This window comes from Rhincodon typus, chromosome 14, assembly GCF_021869965.1.
Source record: "Rhincodon typus isolate 14 chromosome 14, sRhiTyp1.1, whole genome shotgun sequence".
NCBI classification, from domain to species: domain Eukaryota; kingdom Metazoa; phylum Chordata; class Chondrichthyes; order Orectolobiformes; family Rhincodontidae; genus Rhincodon; species Rhincodon typus.
In genome coordinates this window covers 36,747,918-36,774,118 of record NC_063345.1, presented here as the reverse complement: position 1 = coordinate 36,774,118, position 26,201 = coordinate 36,747,918, and the positions used below count along the sequence as shown (strand labels likewise).

The 26,201-nt window shown below is 40.5% G+C and overlaps 1 protein-coding gene across 1 annotated transcript in view; it reads right to left on the bottom strand.

Annotated features, from left to right (window-relative positions):
• The window catches only part of LOC109915400, a 58,037-nt gene extending 38,561 nt beyond the window's left edge, over positions 1 to 19,476 (bottom strand). The window contains exons 1-4 of the mRNA XM_048605309.1: positions 19,231 to 19,476; positions 7,663 to 7,721; positions 2,130 to 2,183; positions 1,986 to 2,050 (exon numbers count right to left, since the gene is read on the bottom strand). Coding sequence (XP_048461266.1) covers positions 1,986 to 2,050; positions 2,130 to 2,183; positions 7,663 to 7,721; positions 19,231 to 19,303 — 251 coding nt within the window. The 5' untranslated portion in view covers positions 19,304 to 19,476. The remainder of the gene's footprint in view (positions 1 to 1,985; positions 2,051 to 2,129; positions 2,184 to 7,662; positions 7,722 to 19,230) is intronic.
• Positions 19,477 to 26,201: the final 6,725 nt, after the last annotated feature.

The window sequence follows — 26,201 nt, the reverse complement described above, 5'->3', positions numbered from 1 at the left end:
TCCTTCTACTCACCATGCTTGTTACATCCTCTATAAATTCTGATAAATTTGTCACATTTTCTTTCACAAAATAATGCTAATTCCATCTAATTGTGTTATGATTTTCTAAAATTCTTACTATCTTCTTAATAATGGAATCTAACATTTTTCCCCAATGGCAGGCGTTTGACACACAGGCTCTAAAGTTTCCCATTTCCTTGAAAGGTGATGTCACATTTGCAGCTTTCCAACTTGCTGCAACCTTTCCAGAATTTAAGGAATTTTGGAAAATTACAACCAACACATCCACTGTCTTTGCAGCCACTTCCATTTAAAATGTGACATACAGACCATCAGGTCCAGGGGAATTATCAGTCTCTAACCCATTGGTTTTCATAGTGCTTGTTCTTCTAGTTATAGTGATTGGTTTAAATTCCTCTGACCTTTTGCTCCCTGGTTTTCTATTTTTCTTGGGATGCTGTTTGTGTCTTGAGAGACTTTTAGGAGGCATTAAGCAAGGTCTTAGGAGAACTGCTCAAAGTTTAAGATAGTAAAGCATCGGTAGCAGCATGAATGAAACAAAAGGGGACAAAAAGACAGCAGATATAACTGTATAACTTTAGAGTTACAGACAGTGTTCCCCAGGGATGTTTGCTGGGAGCTTGTTTTCTATTTACAAGAAAAAAAAAGTGAAAAGAAGTGCAAGAAGGTAAGCTCTAAACAATGGAACTTTAACGGTGATACTTAACAATACTTCATGCTCTATCCATTGATGCAATCTGCTCAAAATCAACTGTCACTTAGCCAGACAATTTCAAGTGAACTAAAGGGATTCCCTTAGTCTCCTACAATCTGAGCCATTAATTGAAATAGTGTCCAGATTAAATCAATAAGGCCCGAGTGATGGAAGTGAATGGACCTGGTTGACAAATTCAATTGTTTTATCAGCAACCAACTTTAGTCTCACTGGCTGATATTTACTCCTGATTTTGTTGTGAATGCAAAGTTCCTGATTATTTTAATACCCCTTACCAACATGCATGTCTGCTTTCTCTAACTGCACATAATAAATGGGATTATGGGGAACAGTAACAAGGCTGGAGCATTTTCAGAACATCTGAACAGTACATTTCACAAACAGTTACCTGCTACTAACATTGAGAAGTAGAATGAATTTTTGGATACGTGATTTATTTGATAAGATGCATAAATATGATATGGCAATTGATTAATCTATTCTGAATTAACTCATTTTAACCAGGATTATAGCAGATGTTACAAGATTAGGATCAGTAGCTGGTGAGCAGTGGTCAAGACGGAGTGAGGAGAAAACATGCCAAATAAACTGCAGCTCACATTCCCATTACTTAATTTCCTGCATAGGGATATATGTCTCAAAATTAAGTGAGAACATCAAACTCAAGATTTCACTTTACGTGAATAGCCTACTCACCATTTAGGCTCCAAAATGAAACATGCCTAATTGAACAAGATACTCAAAAGGAACTTGTGTTAATGAAATCATATACCAGTATGGGATAACATCTTCAGGAGAAAGAAAACTAAGACAGATGTCATGGTTTTGAGACACATGGGCAATCTGCAAAATTTACAGCCCAGTAATTGCAAAGGTTCAACTGCTCTGATAACTAGAAACTGTAACACAAGTAGTGAAAACATCACTTCTCTTCAGTATAGGAATCCAGTTCTCATACTGCATAATTATTTTGCAGACTTAATCCAATCCATGCAGTATGTCTCAACAACCAAATCAAAATTAATTAAGAAATACTCACTAGCACCGAACACCAGCTCACAGCCAGTAAATTGTTTCAATTTTATTATTCATCTTTAGAAAAATAAACAGCTTCTGGCATAATTCAGCATACTATAGAGGACATAAAGCAAAATGTGTTTCAACCTTGTAGATTCAGGATTGAAGCAGCTGCTATATTCTGCGGCATGAAAGATTACACAAGTTTTAGTTTTATTTCCATTCTGCTGACTATTCATAAATCCAAAATCTTCCAATCAGCACCCCCTGCACATTATTCAATGCCTTTTCACCAACCTGAAACAAATGGGTTCACAAAATGATAGCGCTAGTTTAAGACACAAAAATTCTTATTTGTAAATATGATCATACTCACCGTCCGATCTTCCAAATACATTGTTTTTGACAGGAAATCAATTCCAATTGTTGCCTGGGAACAAAACACCATATTAGGAGGAAGCAGAAAGACATACACTTATCACAGGACAAACTATCACAAGTGCAAAATGTAGGGCTCAAATACAGTTGAGACCTCGGTCCCTGCTCTGCCCACTACCACTAAATCTGAGTTCCCACTTTAGGTTTTGAATGGACCTCTCAAATTCCCAATCTAAAACGCTGATCTTGCTTTTTGTGCACCTTCTTTGCAGTTGTATTCCTCGCTTTATGATCTTTGTTATGATCTGCCTATACTATATGCAAAACAAAACTTCTAATGTACATAGGTTCATGTGACAATAATAAATCGAAAAGTTAGATTCAGAAAACTTTTCGTCATGGGAAAATTTCCAAAGATACTTCATTTAGTGTCCTGGCACATTTGAAAAGGGAAGTGGACAGCCATGTATTGAAAAGTCAGCTTGAAAGTAAAGAAACATGATATTCGACTCTCTTCCTGTTAGAAAACAAACTAGAGGCGATAAAAAAAAAAAAAAATGGGATTGCTTGTACCGGTTCTTTGGGCATTGAGTAAGCTCAGACCTCCAAAACCATTTTTTTGTGGTGGAAATGATCTCCTTTGGGCAAGTTGTTTTCGGTATTGGTAGTTACAGGAAATGGAAGTTGGAGGTATGCAAAACAGACAGATCAAAATATTGCAAGCTGTATAATACTGATTTGATGTCAGCAGTGCCATTTTGAATCTCAGTTATCCAGCTTATGACCTCTTATAACATCAGACAACTGAATGTATAGAAGAAATCACAGCAGAACGACTCCCCACAAAAGCTAATTAAAAGGATAATCAGCTAATTTTGATTAGTTACAAGTCAGCTGCTAGTTGAATTCTTCGGGACGTCACTTTGATTATACAATATTTAGTTGTCAAACTTTACAGGGAGAGCCACAACACGTGCTGAGAAGTTAGTCTTGACTTCTAGATTTCTGCACAAACTAATTATTTAAGAGCTGTACAATAGCAGGCATTTCCCTTGGATTACAGCAATGTTCAGATGAATAGAGGGACAGCAGAGCAAGACAGGCAGCTAGAATAAAAAGAGAAGGGTTCTCAGGAGACAACTCCAACTGCCCAAGGTATTCATGGAGCAACTGCCATTGCAAGTCTCAGCAAAGAATACTGCACAAAATACCTGCATTTCAGTAAGGACAGCGTCAACAGAACTTGCTACCTGTTGCAGCCACAACTAAAACCTCAGAGCAGGGCCAGGGTTACATTCAAAAAATGGCTGAGATGATGACTGTGGCAATGATGCTTTATGTAGTTAGTTCTTTCTAGAGTTTCAGAGGAGATATTTGCAACATCTTACACAAGAGTGGAAGGAAACTGGAGGTCAAAGAAGCTCTCCATGCAATGATAGCTAATTGCATTTCACTTCATCTTGCCTTGTGAACTTGTGCCTTTGTTAGGAATGCACGTTTCCCAACAGTGTCAATGCCTGTGACTGGCCATACATAGCTATGGATGAATTATCAAGTTTGCCTTACCTTTTCCGTAACCAATTAGTGGTGTGAGACAAGAGACAAAAGAATCATGCAGTCTAATGCTTTGCTCATTCCCAGTAATCTGTTTTACCAGCTATTGTATTTAACCCACAAACTAAAGGGTGGTTGGTGGGAGACAGTAACTCCAATGCCCAACCCATGCATGTGTGTCAAATGCTACGCTGCTACACAAGCAGATCATTGAAGACTTTAAGTGATGCTTCTGCTGCTCTCATCATTAAATGCAGGACAATGTAAATATTATAAAGAAGGCTGTCTTTGCCAGCCACTATGGGGCGGGGGGAGGGAGGAAGTAACCTAGACTGCTGCTTTCATCCAAGTATGATACTAGTAACTGCAACCCCAATTCTCTGCTCACCAACATTCCCAAATCTTACCTTTCCCGTGATTAAACATTACAGCATTACTTTGCCACAATGCAAAAATAAATGCTGACTAAAAAAAAAATTCTGAATCAAGTTTCAATACCACCTTTCAAACAAAAGGTATACCCATTTCTCTTGAGCATTTATTTCCTGCACTAGTACACATACACATTGCACTGTAGCATGGTTGATGGCTTTCAGTGCAAATGGCAGATGACTTTATAGGTTAACATTGACCAGTTGTGTGTTTAGAAGCCCAGCTGTAGACTAAATGGGTGGCAATGCCTCAGCAATCCTGATAATCTGTTCAATTAGAAGTTGCTGGATTGCTGAAAGACCCTACAAACCCTACTGAACACTAATCCAGTCACAGCGACCACAGAGTTTCCACTACGCACTACACAAAACCCTTAGCCCATTTGGTGCAGCCCCTCCATGCACCTTGACATCGACTGCAGGTTTCTCCCCCCATCTACTTCCCAATGCACCAAGCAATTCTTTGCATACACCCATTAGTATTCTATGGTAAACATCACCAAAGTGCTCATCTACGACCCCGGCAGCAGGGCTCATTTGTGAAGTCTCCCTCAGTTAACCAGCAGCTGTGCTATCCCTGCATCAGTTTAAGGCCACTTGAGCCTAGTGTTTCCCTGACATGCAGATGTCACCTCTATACTAAACAGTGCCAATATCTGAGCTGTTGTCTCAGAGACTACAACTAAATTCTGATGCATCTTCATCACAGTTTCCTCATGTCCTCCACTAGCTGGCTTGCACTTCTAGTATCTGAAAGGAGGAGAAGGGGTGCAAGTGTAGATTGCAGAGTGGACAACGAATAACTTACTGAACATCAGACAAGATCATGGAGTGAAGGAGAGGTGAGATACAGAGAAGGATTGGGTATGAGGATTTAATTCCTGCTACAAGCCATGACAGCATTGTCTTCCTATGGGGAGTTGCAACATTCAAGCCTGCTTGGATTCATCTGGTGAGGAGTCTTTGTCTGCAACATCGGGAGCATTCCAGTTTGCTGTGCAATCTGATTGGCTGATGTTGCTGCCACGGCTGAGTAGCTGGTAGCATGTGCAAGCTTCAAGATGTAGGTGCAAGACTTGCAGCAGTATTAAAATATGTGAAGGTGCAGTGCAGGATCTGAATGCCAGATATGAGCTAGGTAAACAGATATTCTTTTAGGAAAGTGATAGAAGCATAAATTTAGCAGTGCTTAAAGCTAGTGGTATAATTGATGGGAACACTACAGCTGAAGGAGTTGAATTCACTGACCTGAACCACTCATGAGATGACTGAACAACTTTCAGCACTGCATCCAAATCCAGGCATTGACCTCCACATGGAAAGAAGATCTGTTCAGAATTCAATCTCCTTCACAAAAACATTCTGGGTGGAGTCCAAATACCTTGGAGACTGTTGCAAACATTGTGCCATTCTTCAATGTTTGAGGTGACAGTCAGATCCTGCATGACTGCCAACACATGCTCTAGACGGAATGCACCTCAGTATAAGTTAGCTTTAAGTGATGTGAATCACTCAAAATTAGCCTCTTGTTGATAGACCCAGCTAATCAACAACATAGTTCTGGCAGGACACTGAAAGCATTGAAGTGATAAGTCTGCATGTAGTTAATCTGCTACCAATATCACAATAAATGGACATGGGTTAAATCAGGAATTCTGATCTTTGTATGTTGACAAAATTTAGTCCCCTTAAGAGTTTTATGATAAGGGTGTAGAAGTTGCATAATGGAATTATATATGGATTGATTTGAGAGACCAAATGGTTATTTCTTTACAAAATATGGTAACTTGGTAGTACAGGATTTGAGTAATGCTGAAAAAGAGAAACAGCTGAATCATAGTTTACTGGCTGATAGCAGTTCTCCCCAAATTTCCAGTTAAATGTTTGGCAGTATCTGACTCTGGAGGTGAGCGATTGTTGGTAGCTTCCAATAAACCATCTGTGCCAAGTTGCCAACTTTACCGAGCATTAGTTCACTCAAGCAGGGACTGACTGTGAAACTGTATTACTAATCAATACTTACTTGGAAACAGAGAAGACTATGACTCAATGTAATACATTTCAAAGCTCAGGAGACTTTAGGAGGATTAGGCCAACGAGCTCACTCCCTTTCAGTTGTGGAAAGTTCCATCATGAATGTATGATTACATAGTCAACAGGCTCCAGAAATAGTGTGTTAAAAAAGAGCTCAGTAAACATAATGAGCTTTCATAAGGCAAAATAAGTCGAAAGGCTCCTAGATTAAAGAACATGCCTTCGGAATCAAAAACACTTAAGTGATTACAGTCCAGGACTGATCAAGAACATAGATACTTAAAACAGCTGATTTTAATTTCAATAGCAAATTTCATTTAAAGACTTAAAAACCCAATAGCCAATGGCACCTATACCCAAGAGAGATCATGCAATCAAAAGCCATTAGAGCTGTGGAATCATTCAAACATTGGTAAATCAGTGAGTTTGTTGCTTAGTACCTTAAAAACCTCCTCTGGTCTCACCTATATCGTGGAAAATTCTCATGGCCAATCAAAAATCATAGCTTCATCAAGAAATAGGAGCAAACAAACCTATCTCCAAATCATTCCAAGATATGTGCATTCCCCGATTTTGGCCTGTGGGTTTGCTGATTTTCTTAATTTCACCCTCAGGAACTACGATACCATGCTCAGTCCAAACTCAAATTTCCTTCTGAAATTACTTAATTCCTTTCTCTTTATCTTTAAAACCTCTTTGATGGAGATTTTGCTCACTTGTCTCAAACCTCCTTTAGTGTTTTGGTTTCAGTTTTATTTGAAATTGAAATTCAAATTAATAAAATCGGGAAATGAAAGCTCACCTGAGAAACCGTGACCATGAAATCATGATATCATGATAGGTTTTTACAAAAACCTAACTAATGTCCTTTGGGAAAAGGAATCTACTATTCTTGGTCTGGCGTGTACATACGACTTCAGATTCACATCATGTGGTTGTCTGTTAATTACCCTCTGAAAACATTCAGCAAATTACTCAGTTCAAGGGCAATTAGAGATTGGCAATGAATTATGACCCTGTCAGTGACAGCCACATCCTAGAAAAAAAGTGGTAAAAACAACATGCATAGTAACAATCTCCAGTCTATTCGTAAAAGATTTTGATATTTCTCCATTCCCCTTCCTTAGTCTGTGCAAGTTAAAACAGAAATTCAGCATAGACCAATAGGATGTATCGTGTTCAGGTATAACAAGCATAAAGATCTTATGGTGGTACAGGTTCAAGTTCCACCTGCCCTAGTAGTGTTTTTATGATATATCCGAACTACATGTATAAGCATGTGCAAAAGGAATTATGTCGTAGTGAAATCAGATCACATGGAACTGAAGCTGGGGTCTGTTAGGCTACAAGGGAGATGTTCTCTCTTATTAACCTGTGTATAGTGTTAGTTTTAATAAAGCCTGTTGTTCATTGACAAGACCTGATGTCTCATTACTACATGAAGCACATGAGAGGAGCACAAAGCTCAGACCTTCTTATTTTTGAGAGCTACTGGTCTAATGTGTCACTCACCTGGTAAGTGTTGTCAAAACTGTCATACATGAACCTTGTTATCAGTGATGTTTTTCCAACTGCAATAGAAAGAACATCTCAAATTAGTAAACATACTTTTATAGCTTAAAAAAGGTAGATAATTCACAGAAGGAACAAAGATCACACATTAAAAAGGAAAAAGCTAACAGATCTGCCCAGAAACTAAATGGAGAAGATTGTAAATAATCTCAGTTGCAAAGCAAAAACTTTTTTCTTACGGTATGGATGCATAAAAGCACTTGTCTCAGATTGCATGGAATGGCATTTCACCTAACTGCTTCATAAATGTTGACAGTTCCTGCCTCTACTGCTCTTTCAAGCAGGTATCCACCAGTCTCAGGGCAAAACAAATTCTTCCTTAAATCCCCTCTACATCTTCTGCCCTTTACTTTAAGGTCATGACTTCTTGTTAATGATCCCTGTGCTAAGGAAAAAAATTTCTTCTTGTTCCTCCTAGGCTTTCAATTATCCTTAACCACTTGTCCTGCTTCCTTCAAGGATCTGCAGACATACGCATAGATCGTCTACTTCCCAGGGTCCTACAATTCGTCCCTCACCTTGTTAGTCCTGCCAAAATCTATCACACATTAAAATTCAATTTGCCAATGTTCTACTCATCTGATCAGCTTGCTTATATCGTCCTGTACTTTAAGCCATCCTCCTCACTACTTACACAAATTCATGTTGTTTGCAAACTTACTGATCAAACCTCCTACAGTAATGTCTAGATCATTAATGTACACTACAAACAGCAAGTGATCCAACACTACCTAGCAGTGTGTGACTGGACAGGGCATTATACCAGATTAGGCACACTAGACATTATATTGCATTAGTATTCACTACTATGAACAATGCTCAACAAAGACCTGTAAGGAAGTTACTAATTAAATTAATGTTTGATGTAAAACCAAATACCGATTGGTCTTTTTGAAGTAATGTTTACTTTTACCCTTTGTCTGGTCAAAGTGTGAACCTTAAAATTTTAAGGCTGCAAAATAGTTACAAGCGTACAGCAATTACCAGGTCTCAGTGCAATGCTTCCCCCATTCTATTAGAAACACAATTCTTTTAGTATGCCTTTTCCGTGTAACGTAACCTTACCCCTTGTCCAAGACAGCAGCTAGCCTAAGCTGAATTCAAACTGAGGCCCCAAGATGAAAGATGATTCCAATGACTTTCAGCCTGGGTTTATACAGTATTCAGAATCAATTGGCATCCTCAAAAATGAGATACACTATTCTACATTTTCCATGTGGACTGAAGGAACAGTTCAGTACAGGCATTTTCATGCAGTGATAGAAGTAAAAAAAATTTAAAAAAAAACACCAACCTACGTGTTTTGTTTTGGAAAATGATTAAAAATCTTCAAGATTGATATATATTGCTCCTTTATATAATTAGAGACATCTGAGCCTCAATGAAACTCATGAGAGTACAGTGGTGTGCAGCTTGTTACCAAATAATCAGCCAAAGAAGCTGCTTCCGTCATGGCATTTGGAAAAATCTGGAATGGGGGTCAAATTACTGAAAAGGGAGGTGCATTCATGAAGAATCTCTCTCTGCATGCCCACTCTTTACACATTTCAGTAAAATTGAAAATGAAAGGAGGATTTCATACATTGACTACTTGAACAATGGGAAAAAAGATCAATTATAGACTCGGTGATTTTAGGGAAGCGCTTGGACTTTATCACTCAGGTTAAGTAGTAGCCATGGCAGAAAGAGTAATATACAATTATTTTACAATAAATACACAAGATTAAAATTAAGAATTACTTTCCAAATAACTTGATAATCTACTAAATTAGTATGACAATATTGACGGTGCTGCTCAATTACTTAGAAAATGTCCACAGACAATCAAAATATTCCATTTAAGTCAATAACCAATGAACATAAATTAGCAATAGGCACCAATAACCACCGACCACACTAGAAGAACTGAATAGTAGATCAGAATTTAATCTCAGCATATATTAAAGGGCCACATAAACTATCAAAATATGTTACCATATCCAGCAAGACCTGTTCTCCAAGACTTCAAAGGCCAATTAGCCTGGAACCATTCTGTGAATCCATAAATTAAAAACAACTAGTAAGGGCTTGAATACAGGGAGAAAACTAAATTTCAAGGCACCTTAAAAAAGTAAACTAACTGGTTAACTGCCAAAAGGAGTGGAAAGATTTCATTCAAGGTGGCTAATGAATGTCAAATAAAATTTAGTGCAGAAAAAAAAAGTGGTTATACATTTAGGGATGAAGGAATAAAACAGAGAAGATACATATTAACCATAAAAAGAGCACACATGGAGGAATTCAGATACACAAGTCCTGAATACAGTATTTTGATGAAGCTATTTAAAAAGTTTATAGGATCCTGTACCTTTAATATACTATTTTTATAGCGTTCAAGAAATATTAAATTTTTCAGACACATGAACAACACAGAAAAAGCTTGAGAGAAGACCAGACAAACACACAGTATTGCAACCATTGCACAATTGATGACCGTGCAGATGAGAAAGCCTTATCTCAAAAAAAAACTCTCAATAGATTTATTTATGAAGGCATCAAAAAAGTACTTGGTTAAAATACTAAATACACAAAATAAAAGCTAGTTTTTTTTTCCAGGAACACACTAAAAATCAATCTAATTTCTTTCTGCAGTCTGTTGCAGTTTTAATTCTTCAGAGCAGATACAATGCAGTACTGGTGCACGTCAATTGCAATATTTAACTAAGGGATCAGACAATGTAGTATGATACATATTATATATTTGGCACAAAAACAGGACCATTAGAGTCTGGGCCATTCAAACACCACTGCATACGGAATTTAGAAAAAAAACTGAAGTTACAAAGAGACGAAGACAATATTGGGGAGCTGGCTGGAGAAAGTTGAATGTGAAGATCCACACAACTTGCCTGCAGGGTTAAAAATTCTAAAGAATTAGATGGAGATTTGCAATGAAAAAGAGGAAATGATCTATTTACGAGATACCTCCGCAGTCCTGGTCAGAGAAAATCCTAAATATGTTCTGGAGCCAGACAATCTGATGCCTGGTATTGTGCAATGACATAGGATTAATTAATGATAACATAATATAACAGCAATGATTATATGCATGTATTTTCCATTCAATTGAGGGAGAGGAATGGATCTAGACTTTTTCAAAAGTTTTGCAAAGGACAATAGTGAGGATATGAAAGCAGAGCTGGTTAAAGTGAATTTGCAATTTAGGCTCATGGATAGGTCAATAGAAAAGCAAGGGCAGACATTTAAGGGGATATTTCAGATTTACGCAGTAGTGATATATTTCAACAAGTAAGAATTTCAAGGCTGGAGCCACCACTGTGGTTAACTAGAAAAGTTTAAGATAATAAAACGCATGCAATTGGGCAAAGACAAGCAGCAAGTCAGAGGATTGGACAGAAAATCAAAAAAAAAAGGAAAGAATGACTGAAGAGGCAAATTTACTGTAGTATGAGAGAAAGCTTGCCAGAAATAAAAGACAGTAAGAGACTATCAATAAGAGTTAACAAAGTTAGCATTTATCCTATTGAAAGGGAGTCTGGGGAATCTAATAGCGGAAAATAAGCTGATACAGCATTTTAATTGTACAGTCATTTTGCATCAGTCTTTACTGTAGAGACTGAGTAACATGCCAAAAGCAGCTAGAAGTCAGGAAGGAGCACAAATTATAATCACGAGAGAAGTGGTACTGAGTAAATTATTGGAGCTGCAGGTTGGAAAGTCCTGGGTCCTGATACTCACCCTGGATCTGAAAAGAATTGGCTAGTAAAATAGTTGATGCATAGGCTTTAAATTTTACAAAATTCCTTGATTAGGGGAAGATTCCATTTGATAGAAAGTGGAAAAAAAACTATTCAAACAAAACAAAATAGAACGCAAGAAACTATAAGCCAGTTAACTCAATATGATAGAGAAAACTGTTAAAAACTATTAAAAAAAGACATAGCATGGCACTTAGAGTCAGAACTGTGCAGCATGGAAATAGACCCATCAGTCCAATTCATCCATGCCCACCAGATATCCTAAATTAATCTAGTCCCATTTGCCAACATTAGTCCCATATCCTTCTTAATCCTTCCTATTCATAAATCCATTCGCATGCCTTTTAAACATTGTCACTGTATCAGCCTCCACCACTTCCTCTGGCAACTCATTCCATACATGCACTATCATCTGCGTGAAATTGTTGACCCTTCAGTCCCATTTAAATCTGTCTCCTCTAACCTTAAACCTACGGCCTCTTGTTTTGGACACCCCCACCCTGGAAAGAGACCTTGGCTATTCACCCTATCCATGCCCCTATTTTATGAACTTCTATAAAGCTCACCCCTCAGCCTCCGACACTCCAGTCTGTTCAGCCTCTCCCTATAGCATGCATTCTCCAACCCTGGCAACATCCTTGTAAATCTTTTCGGAACCCTTTGAAGTTTCACAACGTCGTTCCTATAGCACGCAGACCAGAATTGAGAACACAGTATTCCAAAAGTGGACTAACCAACGTTCTGTACAGCCACAATGTGATGTCCTAACTCCTATACTCAATGCATTGACCAATTAAAGGCAAGTTAGAAAAGTTAGAGTCATACAGCATAGAAAAAGATCCTTCAGCCCAACTCTTCTGTGCCAACCAGTTTCCTAAATTCAACTAATCCTATCTGCCGGTTTTGGCCCATATCCCTCCAAACCTTTACTATTTGTGTACTTGTGCAAATGTCTTTTAACTGGTGTAATTGTGCCCATCTCTACTACTTAGAATCATAGAATACCTGCTGTGTAGAGACAGGCCATTTGGCCCAACAAGTCCACACAGCCACTCTGAAGAGCATCCCATCCAGACCCAACCCCCTACCCCTGCATTTCCCAAGTTTAACCCACTTAACCTAAACATCTCTGCACACTATGGCCATGCTAAATTGCCAATCCACCTAACCTGCACATCTTTGGATTGTGGGAGGAAACTGGATCACCCAGAGGAAACCCCCGCAGACACGGAGAATGTGCAAACTCCACACAGGCAGTGGCCCAAGGGTGGAATTGAACCCAGGTCCCCGGCGCTGTGAAGCAGCAGTGCTAACCACTGAGCCACCGTGCCGCCTGCTAGTTGTCCCTCAGATCCTTTTAAATCTTTCCCTTCTCACCTTAAATCTATGCCCTCTACGCTGGTAAAAAGACCTTGACTATTCACTTTATCTATGCCCCTTATGATTTTATAAGCCTCTATAAAGGCCACCCCTCAACATCCCATGCTTCTAGGGAAAAAGTCCCAGCCTTTCCAGCCTCTCCTTACAACTCAAGCCTTCCATCGCGGTAACATCCTTGTGAACCTTTTTTGCACCATTTACGGTTTAATAACATCCTTCCCATTAATCAAGCAAATCAACTTGGTTGACTGAAAGGAAAATCACATTTAACACCGCGAGGAGTAAAGATGGGCCATGGATAAAGGTGAACTAGTGAATGCACTGTACTTGGATCACAAGACGACATTTGATAAAAAGCGCCATATCAAAAAAGTTATTGAAGAGTACCAAAGATCATGAGGTAGGAGATAGCATACTGGCAAATATAGAAGATTGGCAGGCTAACAGGAAACAGGCTGACAGGATCTTTTCCAGCTTGGCAAGATGTGGTGTGAGGATGAATGATCAGTGTGAAGATCTTAACTGTTTACAATTTGCATAAATGACTTAGATGACAAGATAGCTACCAAATTTGCTGATCACACAAAGATAGGCAAGAAAGCAAGTTGTGAAGAGGACATAAAGAGGCTATAAAAAAATTACAGATAGGTAAGCGAGTGGGCAAAAATCTGGCAAATGGAAAATAATGTGGGAAAATTTGCAATTGGCAGTTTTGATTAGAAAATAAGCATAACATCAAGAGAGACTGCAAAGCTTTGAAATGTAGAGAGATCTCAGTGCCCTTGTGTACTAATCACAAAAGGCCTGTACACGGACACAGCAAGTAATGAGAAAGCTAATCTAATATCATTTATTGCAAGGAGAACTGAATAGAGAACTAGGGAAGTTATGCCTGTTATATGGGGCACTGGCAAGACCAGGTCCAGAGAACACTGTACTGTATTGGTCACTGTTTATGAACTCCTTCCAGTGCATTGAAATTCAAACATCTACAGAGTAATACCTGAAATGGGTGGGTTATCCAATAAAGAAAGGCTGGTCAGACTAGGCTTGTATCTGGTTTAGAACAGAAAGTGGCAACTGAATTGAATCAAGGTCTTGAAGGGTCTTGCCATGGTGGCTGTGGAGAGGATGCTTCCTCTAATGGAAGAATTTCAAACAGGTCGTTCCATCTCGCCGCTTACACCTCTTAGGGTGAAGCAGAAGGGTGGCCCTCCATTTTGGCCAACAGTGCAACATCTCAGGGCACACTCCATGGGCAACTCCTGCACCACCCCATAGTGCATCCTCTCCATGGACGTTGGCATTGGGAATGCACTAGCCACACCATGTCATGGCACATCTCCAATGCATTTAAGCAACAGCAATATTGTAATGCCTTGGACATGTCACTATACGGTACTGCGCTAAATCAATGTCACACTTACAGCATGTGCCAGCAGCTTACAAAGCAAACAATGTACTGCAACCAAATGTCATGTATCAAAGTGTGAGAAAGTAGTTCAGTCTAATCAAAGGCGACTGCCACAGAAGAGACAAGCTCCACTTGAGTGACTTGAGGTCTTTCAAGAAGCAAGGACAATATCAGGCACTGGCACAGTCCAGACTAAAGACATTAGAAAATATGTTTTCTTAATGAATTTTTTAAAAATCACACACCTCTCTGGAGCAGGCACATCTTAAACCCAGGCCTCAGTTCAGGTGTAGGGACACTACCATTCTCAGAGGGCCCCTAAAAGACTTCTGCATAGAATCTGCATGTAAAACACACGCAATGACCAACTGTGTGGGATAACAATCAAAGGCACAAGCAATCTCAACCATGTCACTGGTCATTACAAACTGGCCTTTATCATCTTCATGAAGGAGACGTAATCATAGAAGACCTTGAATGTAATGCCTGTAGGCCATATAATCACAAAGACAATTAAAGGTCTCTCAGGATGCACAAAGTCATGAAGTGAAGTGAACCTTGTATACTAAGTTATTGCCAACATGCTCTCATATACGATGCTGCTTTCCTTGGCTGATTGAGGGGAGTGGGCTGGGCTTGGGGGACAAAGTTTCAGTAATCCTACTGCACTTAATCCTACCGTATTTGTGTGGCATATATCAAAATTCAGACTAACTGTGTCAAGAAGTTTCATGTAGAGGCATTCCATGGCCCTCCTTTTTGGAGGCTATGTTCAACTAGGGACAAGTGGGGACTTTGAGGTGTTATTTGTTTGTGACATGAATGCCGACTGTTCACATTACTAAGGGCCTGTTTACATATTCCACAAAGGTTAATTGGTACAATAAGCCCTTCTGTGGGTGGAACCATTGGTTATCATCACTGCTGTTTCATTAGACTGTGGCCACAAAGAAATTGAGGAACAACTGCGCCAGAAAGCCCAGGACCAGCAATCTCCAGTGGCTGCCAAACAGTCTCAACATGAAGTCACAGTTGAAGGTCTCCATCAGGAGATCCTCCGTCTACATCCTCAATGTCATTTCCAATAGATGAGTAAGGTGCATTGCTGTCACAGATGGAGGATGGGCCAGGACACATTAATGTAACTGTGCCATTTGCTGAAGTGAGACTTGTGACCTGAAAGGTTGGATATGCACCCTACCCCAGTGGCCAAGGTAAGAGCAGTTGTAGTTTTTTTTAAAAAAGAAAAGGCAGATGGCTACTTCCAAGGCTTCAGTGGAAACCTGTATGGGATCTCAATCCTCAACCCACAAATATATCAAGGGTGTTAGGAATGCCCATTGCAACATCTAGTTTCCCCATGGCAGGGTCAGTAGTATTGCCTAAGCTTTGCCAATCCGCTGGCTCACCACAGGTGCAGAGCACTATCAATACGATACTATGTATACACGTTGCTTTGAGCATTGCCAACGCACACTGCAACGACGATCAGTACCACATCTTAAAAGTCTACATCAGGTACCATAGGAGCTGCTATGGCACCTACATCCCTGAACACCCATTGTCCTGCTTTACATATCAATAGTTACTACTGTGTGAGCTATCCACCGCAATGACTGACAACTCCATGACAACCCCCAGACAGGCACAGGGTAGGTACAATGCTGCCCGTTCTTCAACCAGGGTCACTATGGAGCAGACAGTAGGTATCCTGAAGAGGAGATTCTGATGCTTGTATCATTTTGGGCGGGGCACTGCAATACTGTGGAGAGTGCACAGCATGATCCTTGCCTGCTGCATTCTGCACAATCTGAACAGGCAAAGAGGGGATGCGATCAGTGCTAAAAAGTTCGCAGAGCAGCAGCATTCTTCTTGGGAGGAAGAGGATGACCTTGATAAGGGAAGTATAACATTTCAGCATGAGAGTAGTGCAGTTTCAGACAGGACTTAATTGATACCTGCTTTTAGCCAATCTGAACTGGGCAAACTGATCATATTGACTGAATTTTTAAACTTAAAAGGCAAACAGCTTCTTTTTTTCCCACTCTTCTTTTTGTTCCATAAGAAAAAAGTTTTACGATCTGGGTGATCCAACATTTTGAACAATGACAAAACGTTATGCTATTCTAGGCAAAGAGTCACACTCACTTAATGTTCTAACACTGTATGGTGCTAAGCATGGCTAGCCTGTGTAGCTTCATTCTTGTAGCTGTGATAGTCAATTAGAAAGGAGATGCAAAGTAGCACACAAATTATAAATGTGAGCTTCTATTTCAAATGAAGTGTCACCTATGTCCCTTCAGAAGCTATGTGTTTTCATTTTCCTGTGGACTGCAAAGTTATTCATGGCTGATAGTGCATAATCAAGTGCACAGCTGGGCTTTAAATATGGCACCACGTGGCAGAAATCCAAGAAGGGTTCCACTAGTGGCAAGTGCAGTGCAAGATAGCTCAAGTGTAGAGCCATAACGGCAGAGTGCATACGTAATGACGCCAGCAGCAGAGAACTGCATGGAACAGCTTACTCAAAGAAACCCTTTGAGTGGGAATATGAATTTAAAAACTGAAAAGGACTTCTGCCTCTCTGAACAGATACAAAGGACACTGAAATAAAAAGGATGCAGCAAACTACAAAAGGCATCCACTCAACACCATCAGGCATTAGGCTGCTTCTGGACATCATGAATCAACTTTAGTCCCGTCAACGTGATGGTAGCTAACCTATCAGCTAGTTTAGAACTGGCTGATCTGCCCTTTTTTAAAAAAGAGCAGCATTTCTGAAGTTCTGCAAAAGCATATCAAAATCAACTAATCTGCAAATTATCAGAATTTCAAGATCAGGAAGTCTTTTCTGGAATTTCTGCTGAAATGTTGTGACAAACATGAACTAACATCACAGATCAATTGATACTTGATGCCTAAAAACCAAGAGCTCATAGTTAAAGATTTAGAAAGGAAGATTAATAATCCCAATCCAGGACAGCAGCAGAGATTTGTGAAAGCTACAAAAAGACTTCTCTTGTGAAGTAAGAGAATGATGGTAATAAGTATGGTTCATGAATAAAACAAAGAACTACAGACTCTGGAGATGTGAAACAAAAACAAAGTGCTCAAGTAACTGAGCATGCCTGACAGAAACAGAGCCCCTGTCTGATGTGAAAGGCTTGGTCTGGGCAAGAATGCAATCCCAGATGTCGCCCATTTTGAAGGACTGTAGCTTCCCCCTCAGGTGATCCAAAATGCCTTCATCTGCATCTCTTATTTCCCGCACTTCTGCCTTCACAACCCCTACGCCCACGACAAAAATAAAGACAGAATCCCGCTTGACCTCACACCACCCCACCAACCTCCACATCCAATGTATCATTCTTCGCCACCTATAATCTGACCCCACAACTAAAGAGATATTTTCCTCCCCACCCATATCTGTCTTTCATAGGGACCGTTCTCTCCACGACTCCCTTGTATGCTCCACATTCCCCACTAACCCCACCACACCCAGCACCCTTCACCACAACCACAGGAAGTGCTACACATGCGCCCTCACCTCCATCCAAGGCCCAAAATAAACCTTTCATATCAGACATGGGTTCATCTGCACATCCATCAACTTGGTCAACTGTATCTGCTGCTCCTGTTGTGGCCACCTCTACATCAGTGAGACCAAGCGTAGACTCAGAGCGTTTCGTACAGCATCTGCACTCTGTATGCGACAAACGACACCACCTTATGGTCACCAACCATTTTAACTCCCACTCCCTGGGTGACATGTCCATCCTGGGCCTCCTCCAGGTGTCAAAACACCACCCACAAATTGGAGGAGCAACACCTCATATTCCATCTTGCAAGCCTACAGCCCGATAGCCTAAACATGGAATTCACTAGCTTTAAAATCTCCCCATTCCATGTCCAACCCTCCCTCTCATCCCCACCTCCTTCACCATATGCAGTTTGTCCACCTTCTCTCCCACCTATCTGCCCCACCCACCCAATGACCAATCCCCACCACTCATCTATCACCATCCCACCTACTTTCCCCAGCCCCACCCCTCCTCCCTCTATTTATTTCTGAGCTCCCTTCCCCATTTCTGAAGAAGGGTCCCAACCCAAAGCATCAACTTTCCTGCTCCTCTAATGCTGCCTGGCCTGCTGTGTTCCTCCAGCTCCATATTGTATTGTCTCTGACTCCAGCACCTGAAGTTCTTGCTATCTCTGACAGAAACAGTGTGTGTGTTTGGTCCTGAGAGTCTGTCAGAAGACCCCACTATCAGAAATATGCAGCTCAAACATTCATTATACATGAAGGCACATTCTTGACTTTAAGACAAAAAATTCCTAAACCAAAATGAGAGATCCAGAACCTAACTCTGCAACACTTAGTTCAACAAAATATTTTTTTAAAAATTCTCAAAAGGATGGATGCACCAGATACATCTGTCCAACTCAGTCGATGTTTATGCATCTTTGTATAGGAAATGACTCCAGCACCTTAATCAAAACTGACGTGGAATCTGACATCCATTGAAAAGTAAAACACAATGCAGGTCTTTTCTCTAAAGCCCCGAAGGAAAGCCCTAAACAATCGATAGAACAGACGGATGCCAGCCGCTTTAAATAAGCAGCATTTACGGAAGAAAGAAAAAGGAAACAAGGGAGAACTAGGATAGGCGCTCCAGACATTTCTCAAATCAGGTTCATTACGCTTAAGTTTCCAGCTGAGCGAAGGGCGACGGGGGAGGGCACGATTTTTTTTCGGTGAGGCCAGTGCGGTCAGATCGGGGGCTCATTAAGGCGGCTTCCTGGTTCAAACTATTCTAGGAGTAACAGGGCCTTTCAGTCACAGCTAAGATCGCAGCCTCGGGGCCTGACTGAAAGGCCCGGATGCTCCTGCCGCAAGCCAGCCTTTTGGTGACGACAGCCCGCGGCTCGATCTCCAGGCCTACGCTGCTCACTCACCACTCTGTTCGCCTAAGAAGACGAGCTTAAACTTGCGCAAAGGATTTCCGAACTCTCCGCCGCCACCGGACATAATGATGCTGCTAAAAACGAAAGGAAGGCGAGCGAAACCGTCCGAACAGCAAGGCAACCGTCACCGCAGCGACAGGTGCGTCACTTCCGACTGACCCGCCCCTGTCCGTCACGTTGCTATGGTGACCAGGCGAGGTCACATGGTAGACAGTTTTGCTGCTGAGGTGGCGTTAAGGATCTACGTGTTTTAAAGGGCAGCAAGGAAGGATTTTTCGTGTGATTGTAATTTTGTGAAGTGTCTTGGGAGGTACTGCATTCATGCAAGTAATCTTTGTTGTGCATGGGGTGAGGAAAATATAAGGGACTGGAGAATGGCCACTCCCATAGAAAGCAAACCCGAGTAGCTAATGTAACTAGGCTGTAATTAACAATGTCCACGCGGTAAACGGAGAAACCTTCTCACCGTATTTCGGTTAATTGGAAGATATTCTACAAAAAAAATCAAGTTCCGCCAAAACTCTGCTGCCCTCTGTCCTTCCAGCCCAGCAAGGACTCCATTTTAAATTTGTGACAAAAGCAAATTCTGTGAATGATCGTAGAATCCCTACAGTGTAGAAACAGACTATTCGACCCATTGAATTCACACTGACTATCTGAAGAGCATGCCTCTGAAACCATCACCCCCACCCCATCCCTGTAACACTGCACTTGCCATGGCTCATCCACCTAGACTACACGTCCCTGGACACTGTGGGCAATTTAGCATGGCCAATCTACCTAGCTTGCTCATCTTTGGATTGTGGGAGGAAACCAGAGCACCTGGATAGAACCCACACAGACAGGAGATAACAAGGTGTGGAGCTGGATGAGCACAGCAGGCCAGGCAGCATCAGAGGAGCAGGAAAGCTGATGTTTCGGGTCTGGACCCTTGCAAATTCCCCACGGTTGCCCAAGATGGGAATGGAACCTAGATCCCTGCCCCATGCCACCCTGTGGTGAATGCTGGAATCTGAAATAAAAACAAAAAATACTAGAAATATTCAGCAGGTGTGGAAACTTATGGGAACAGAGAAAGTGGAACGGGACGTCTGATGTGGAGGAAATCAAGTTCAACACTTCTGGTAGTGACATTTAAACACACAAATGCATTACCATTTTACTTCCTGGTTTTAAATTGTTTGTGTACTGATGGGCTTGATGAAGGGCCAGATTACAATTTTAACTCCAGCATTTAAAGGAACAATCTGAGAGTAAAAAGCATACAATGTACTGAAGATTCAAAGGAAGCCAGAGGATTGGGAAACCATTCAAAAATCAGCAGGGGACAACTAAAAAAGCAATCAGAGGGTAGAAGATAAAACAAAAGGGTAAGCTAGCTAGTAATATAAAAGAAGATTGCAAGAACTTTTATCAGATAAATAAAGGCAAGAGTGGACATTGGACTGCTGGGAAATGAGGCAGGAGAAGTGGTAATGAGGAACCAAGAAATGGCAGAGGAACTGAATAGGTACTTAGCATCAATCTTCACAGTGGAAAACCAATAACAGACCAGAACTTCAGGAATGTAAGTGGGCAGATGTGAGTGTAGTGTACAACACTAAAGTGGGGAAGCTGAAAGGTCTGAAGGTGGACAAATAACCTGGACCAGATGGACCACACCCTGGAGTTCTGAAGGAGATGTCTAAGGAGATTGTGGTGGCATTGGTGGTAATCTTTCAGGGATCACTGGAGTCAGGGATGGCTCCCAGATGACTTGAGACAGAGGAAAATGTTTAATATAACAGTTAAGAAGGCAGAAGATGGGAAACTATAGCTTGGTAAGCCTGACCTTGGTCATTGGTAAGATTGTAGAGCCCATTGTTAAGGATGTGATTGTGGAGTACTTTGAAGTACTTGGTAAAATAGGGCTGAGTCAACATGACTTCATCAAGTGCAGCTCATGCTTGATAAATTTTTTAGAATTTTTTGAGGAGGTAACAAGCAAGTTAGACAAGCAGAGCCAGTGGATATGATCGATTTGGATTTCCAGAAGGGTTTTGACAAGGTGCTGCACCAGGAGGCTGTGGAATAAGACAAGAGCCAAGGTATTAGCATGGGTAGAGGATTGACTGTTTGGCAGAAGGCAGAGAGTAGGGGTAGAGGGGTCTTTTCAGGGTGGTAGCCTTTGACTAGTGGCGTTCCACAGAGGTCAATGTTCGGACGCAACTGTTAATGTTAAACATTAACGATCCTGATGAAGGGACTGAGGGCATTGTTGCGAAGTTTGCAGATGACACAAAGATAAGTAGAGCAACAGGTAGTGTTGAGGAAACAGGGAGGCTGCAGAAGAATTTGGATGGGCTAGGAGAATTGGCAATGAAGTGCAGATGATGAATTCTTTGAAGAATGATGGAATACAATGTAGGAAAGTGTGAGTTTATGTAGTATGGTAGGAAGAATAGAAGCATAAACTATTTTATAACTGGAGAAACGCTTCTGAAATCTGAAACACAAAGGGACTTGAGAGTCCTAGTTCAGGATTCTGTTAACGTGCAGGTTCATTTGGCAGTTAGGAAGGCAAATGCAATATTTGCATTCATTTCAAGAGGGTCAGGGATGTGCTGCTGAGACTGTATAAAGCTCTGGTCAGATTGTGTTTGGAATATTGAGAACAGTTTTGGGCCTGTATTTAAGGAAGGATGTGCTGGCATTGGAGGGGGTCAAGAGGAGGTTTACGAGAATGATTCCAGAGATGAAGGTCTTGCCATGTGAGGAGTGGTTGAGGATGTGGGCCTGTACTTGGAATTTAAAAGACTGGGGGGAATTTCATTGGAATTACAGAATACTGAGAGGCCTGAATAGGTTGGAAATGGAGAAGTCGTTTCCAGTAGTAGGAGAGACTACAGAATTAGATTTTAGAGAATTAGATTTTATTGTCACATGTACTCAAGTACAGGGATACAGGAGTATAGTGAAAAGTGTACAATGCTGCCATACCTAATTCCATCTTAGGTACAAAGGTACCTAGGTACAAAATCTTAGGCACAATGTAGAAAAATAAGGAAATATTGTTAAAAATTCAACATTAAAGTCATTCTTAGTATAAAGTAGAAAATTAAAGAAATAAAGTCAAAAGTTCAACATTGCAGTCATTCTTAAGTGCTTAGCTATGCTGGACTCACACTGCCCAAAAGAGTTCGATCTCTTCTGCACTCAACACTGTTGCAAATGCTGGGAGACATCGGGTCGCCTGCTCTTGTCACTGCAGTTGTCGGGAGACCTTAGGCTGCCTGCTCTCGCTGCTGCCGCAGATGCCCGGGGACCTCTACTGCTTCTGAACTGGGCTCAATCTCGCCATGCTGGGCTCGCTCTCTCACTGTCCCGAATGCTGCCTTGCTGTCCTGCACTTTGGGTTCGCTCTCCACCACGGTCTTTCACTGTGCCCCGTGCTGGCTCGATCTCTCTGTAGAAGGTGAGTAGATTAAGAAAAAAAAACTGTGAAGGAAGGAAAAAAAGTAAAAGTGGACAGAGCAGATGGGCTCCGGGCAGGAGTAGCATGAGCTATTCTTCCACCATCTTGGAAAAAGTGCCCAAGGACACAGTGTCAGAATGAAGGTATGACTCTTTAAAACTGAGATGAGTAGGATTCTTCAGCCAGAGACTGCTCAATCTGTAGAACTCATTGCCACAGAATAAAATTGTGGAGACCAAGTCATTGAGTGTATGTAAAACAGAGATGGATACAGTCTTGATTAGTAAGGGGATCAAAGGTTACAGGGAGAAGGCAGGAGAATGGAGTTAAACAACAGATCAGCCATGAGTGAATGGTGGAACAGACTCAATAGGCTTAATGGCCTACTTGTTCTCCTATATCATGATCTTACAAAATCAAGTTAGGAGCTGGGCACAAGAGAAGAAGATGGCTGACAGAATGCTGAGTCAAAGAGTGATGCTGTAACATCAGGTGCCTCACCTGACAAAGGAGCCCCGCTCCAAAACCTTGTGATTTCAAATAAACCTGTTGATTTATAACCTGGTGTCGTGTGCCTTCTGATTTGTCCACCCCAGTCCAACGCCGGCACCTCCACATCTGGCGGATAAGGTCAAAGGTTCAAAAATTGCAAAATGTCAAAACTGAAAGGCTCTGCACCTGAATACACATGCTATTTGTAATGAAACGATAAAATGTCAACACATATTGAAAAAATATACAAATATAGAAATAAGTATGTATTATATGTTGCCGTCACAGAGATATGTCTGCAAGCTGACAAAGACTTGGACCTAAATGTTCAAGGGTATATGCCATTTAGGAAAGAAGATAGCCGGGAAAAGGTGGAGGGGTAGTTCTATTAATTACGGATGACATTTTACAATAGAGCAAGGTGAACTTAGTTCTGGAGATCAAGATGTAGAATCAGATTTGGTAGAGATGAGAAATTTTGAAGGTAAGTACTCACTTGTGGGAGTGATGAAGAGGCCTCAAGGTAACTATGCTTTAGAATGTGGTTTACAGGAAGAAATAATAGGACTTGTGAGAAAGTTACAGTGATAACCATGAATTATTTTAATCTAATCAGATAGATTGGATGAATCTGATTGGAAAACGCCTAAACCATGATTTCCTGGAGTGTTTTCAGGAAAGTTTCTAAGAGCAGCATGTTGTAGAGCCATCCAGAGAGCTGGCTGTATTAAATTTGATAATATGCAATGAGACAGGAGTAATAAATTACATCATAGTGAAGTCATCATTAGCGGTGATCATAATATGATTGAATACCACATTCAGTTTGAGGGAACGTAAGAACAAAGGTAGGCTATTGAGCCCATCATAAGGAATGGATCTAAGATCACTGTTTTGAACTTATACATGACTAATTATAAGGGCACAAAAACAGTTGGTTAAAGTGAACTGGAAAGTGATGGGACAGATCAGTTGAGATGCGGTGGTAGAAATTTAAGGAGATACTTTAGAAAAGTAGGAATAGGCACATTTCGGTAAGAAAATAGGTATGAAATGTAAAAACAGTTTTAGGCAGGTACTGAAAAGGAGTATGTTAAATGAGTGTTGGTTCCCTATAGAAGGAGTCTGGGGAATAATGGAAAATAAGGAAATGGCAAAAGAAGTGAACAGATATTTTGCATCAGTCTTCACTATAATTAAATACAAATGACATGACAGAAATAATTGTGAACTAGTAGGTGACAGGGAGGAACTTAGAACAATTACAATTACCATGTAAAGGGTACTGAAAAAGAAATTAGAACTAAAAACTGACAAGTCCCCAGATCCAGATGATTTCACCTTAAGCTCTTAGAAGAAGTAGATGCAAAAATAGTAGATTAATTCTTATTAATTTTCTGAAATTACCTACATTCTGGAAAGGTCAGTCAGATTGGAAAATAACAAATGTGACTTCCCTCCGGAAGTTAGGGAGACAAAGCAAGAAACCACAGATTAACATCTCTTATAGAGAAAATGCTGAAATGTTAAGGAGAATTTAATAAAGCTGTTGAAAATCTAAGTGCAATCATGCACCGTCAATGTGGCTTTGTGAAGGGGAAATTAAGTTTGACAAACTTATTAGAGATTTGACAATGTGATGTAACAAGCAATGTGGGTAAATGGAGTTTGTGCATGTGCTGTATTTGGAGTTTCAGAAGGCATTTGGAAAGGTGCCACATAAGATGTGGAAGCAGAAGTAGGTCATTTGGCCCATTGAGCCTGCTGCACCATTTAGTGAGATCATGTCTATACCATCTCCATGTAACTGCATATTTTACTTTTGCAGGTGATGATCCAATTCCCTCTTGAATACCTCAATTGAGTCTGCCTTCAACACTCCTTGCCAGATGCTAACCACTGCTGCATTTAAAAAAGAAGTTTTCCTCGTGTCATCATTGCTTTTTGTTTTGTCCATTATGTGAAATCTGTGCCCTCTTTCTCTCAATACTGCTAATGAAAAGAGATTTTCAGTATTGTTGTGTTATTTATGGTCAAATCAAGTCCCAGACTGAAATCTGGCTTGAAAGATCATAGTTTTTTTTTAAGTGCGATTGCCTTTCACTGAAATACAAGCACACAATGCTGCAGGGTGTCGAGTGAACGTCCTCCATTCTGCTTCCAACATTTATGCCTTTTGTTAAATAAAGGAACTAAAACTTTACACATTATTCCAGATTTGGTCTCACTAATGCCCTGCACAATTGTAATAAAACATCCCTTATATATTCTATTCCCCACGCAATAGACATCATTCCATTTATCTTCCCAATTACATGATGTAACTGTATATTAATTTTGTGCTTTCTGTACCAGGATACCCAGATTCCTTCGTGTCTCAGAGTTCTGTAATCTCTTTTCATTTAAATAATATGATTCCTTTCTATTCTTCCTCTAAAAGTGGATAAAATCATATTCACCCTCAATATACTCCCATCTGCCAATATTTTGCCCACTCGCTAACCTATCAATATCCCTTTGTAGACTCTTTGTCCCCTTAAGAACTTGCTTTCCTACCTATTATGTCATTAACCATGCATTTGGTTCCTTTATCCAAGTCATTAACATAAATTGTAAATAGTTGAGGCCCCAGCACTGAACTTTGTGTCTAAATAACAATTAGGTAATGATACCCAGCGTGCTAAAGGAAGGGACAGAGTACTAACATAAAAAAAGCAAATAGGATCAAATTGAGAAAACGATGGCAAAAAAGGCAAAACCTACGGGCTCTTTACGAGAATGTGCATAGTATTAGGAACAAAATGAAAGAATTAACTTCCCCAAATTGAGGTATTAGGTATGATCTTATTGCCATTAAGGAGTTGTGGTTACAAGGAGTTCAAAACTGAGAACTAAATATTCAATGGTATGAAACTTTCTGAAAGGACAGGCAGGAAGTAAGGGTGGTGGAGTGAAAGATTATTGAGGATATGCAGAAATATGGAGTTAAGGTTAAAATCAGATTAGCCATGATCTT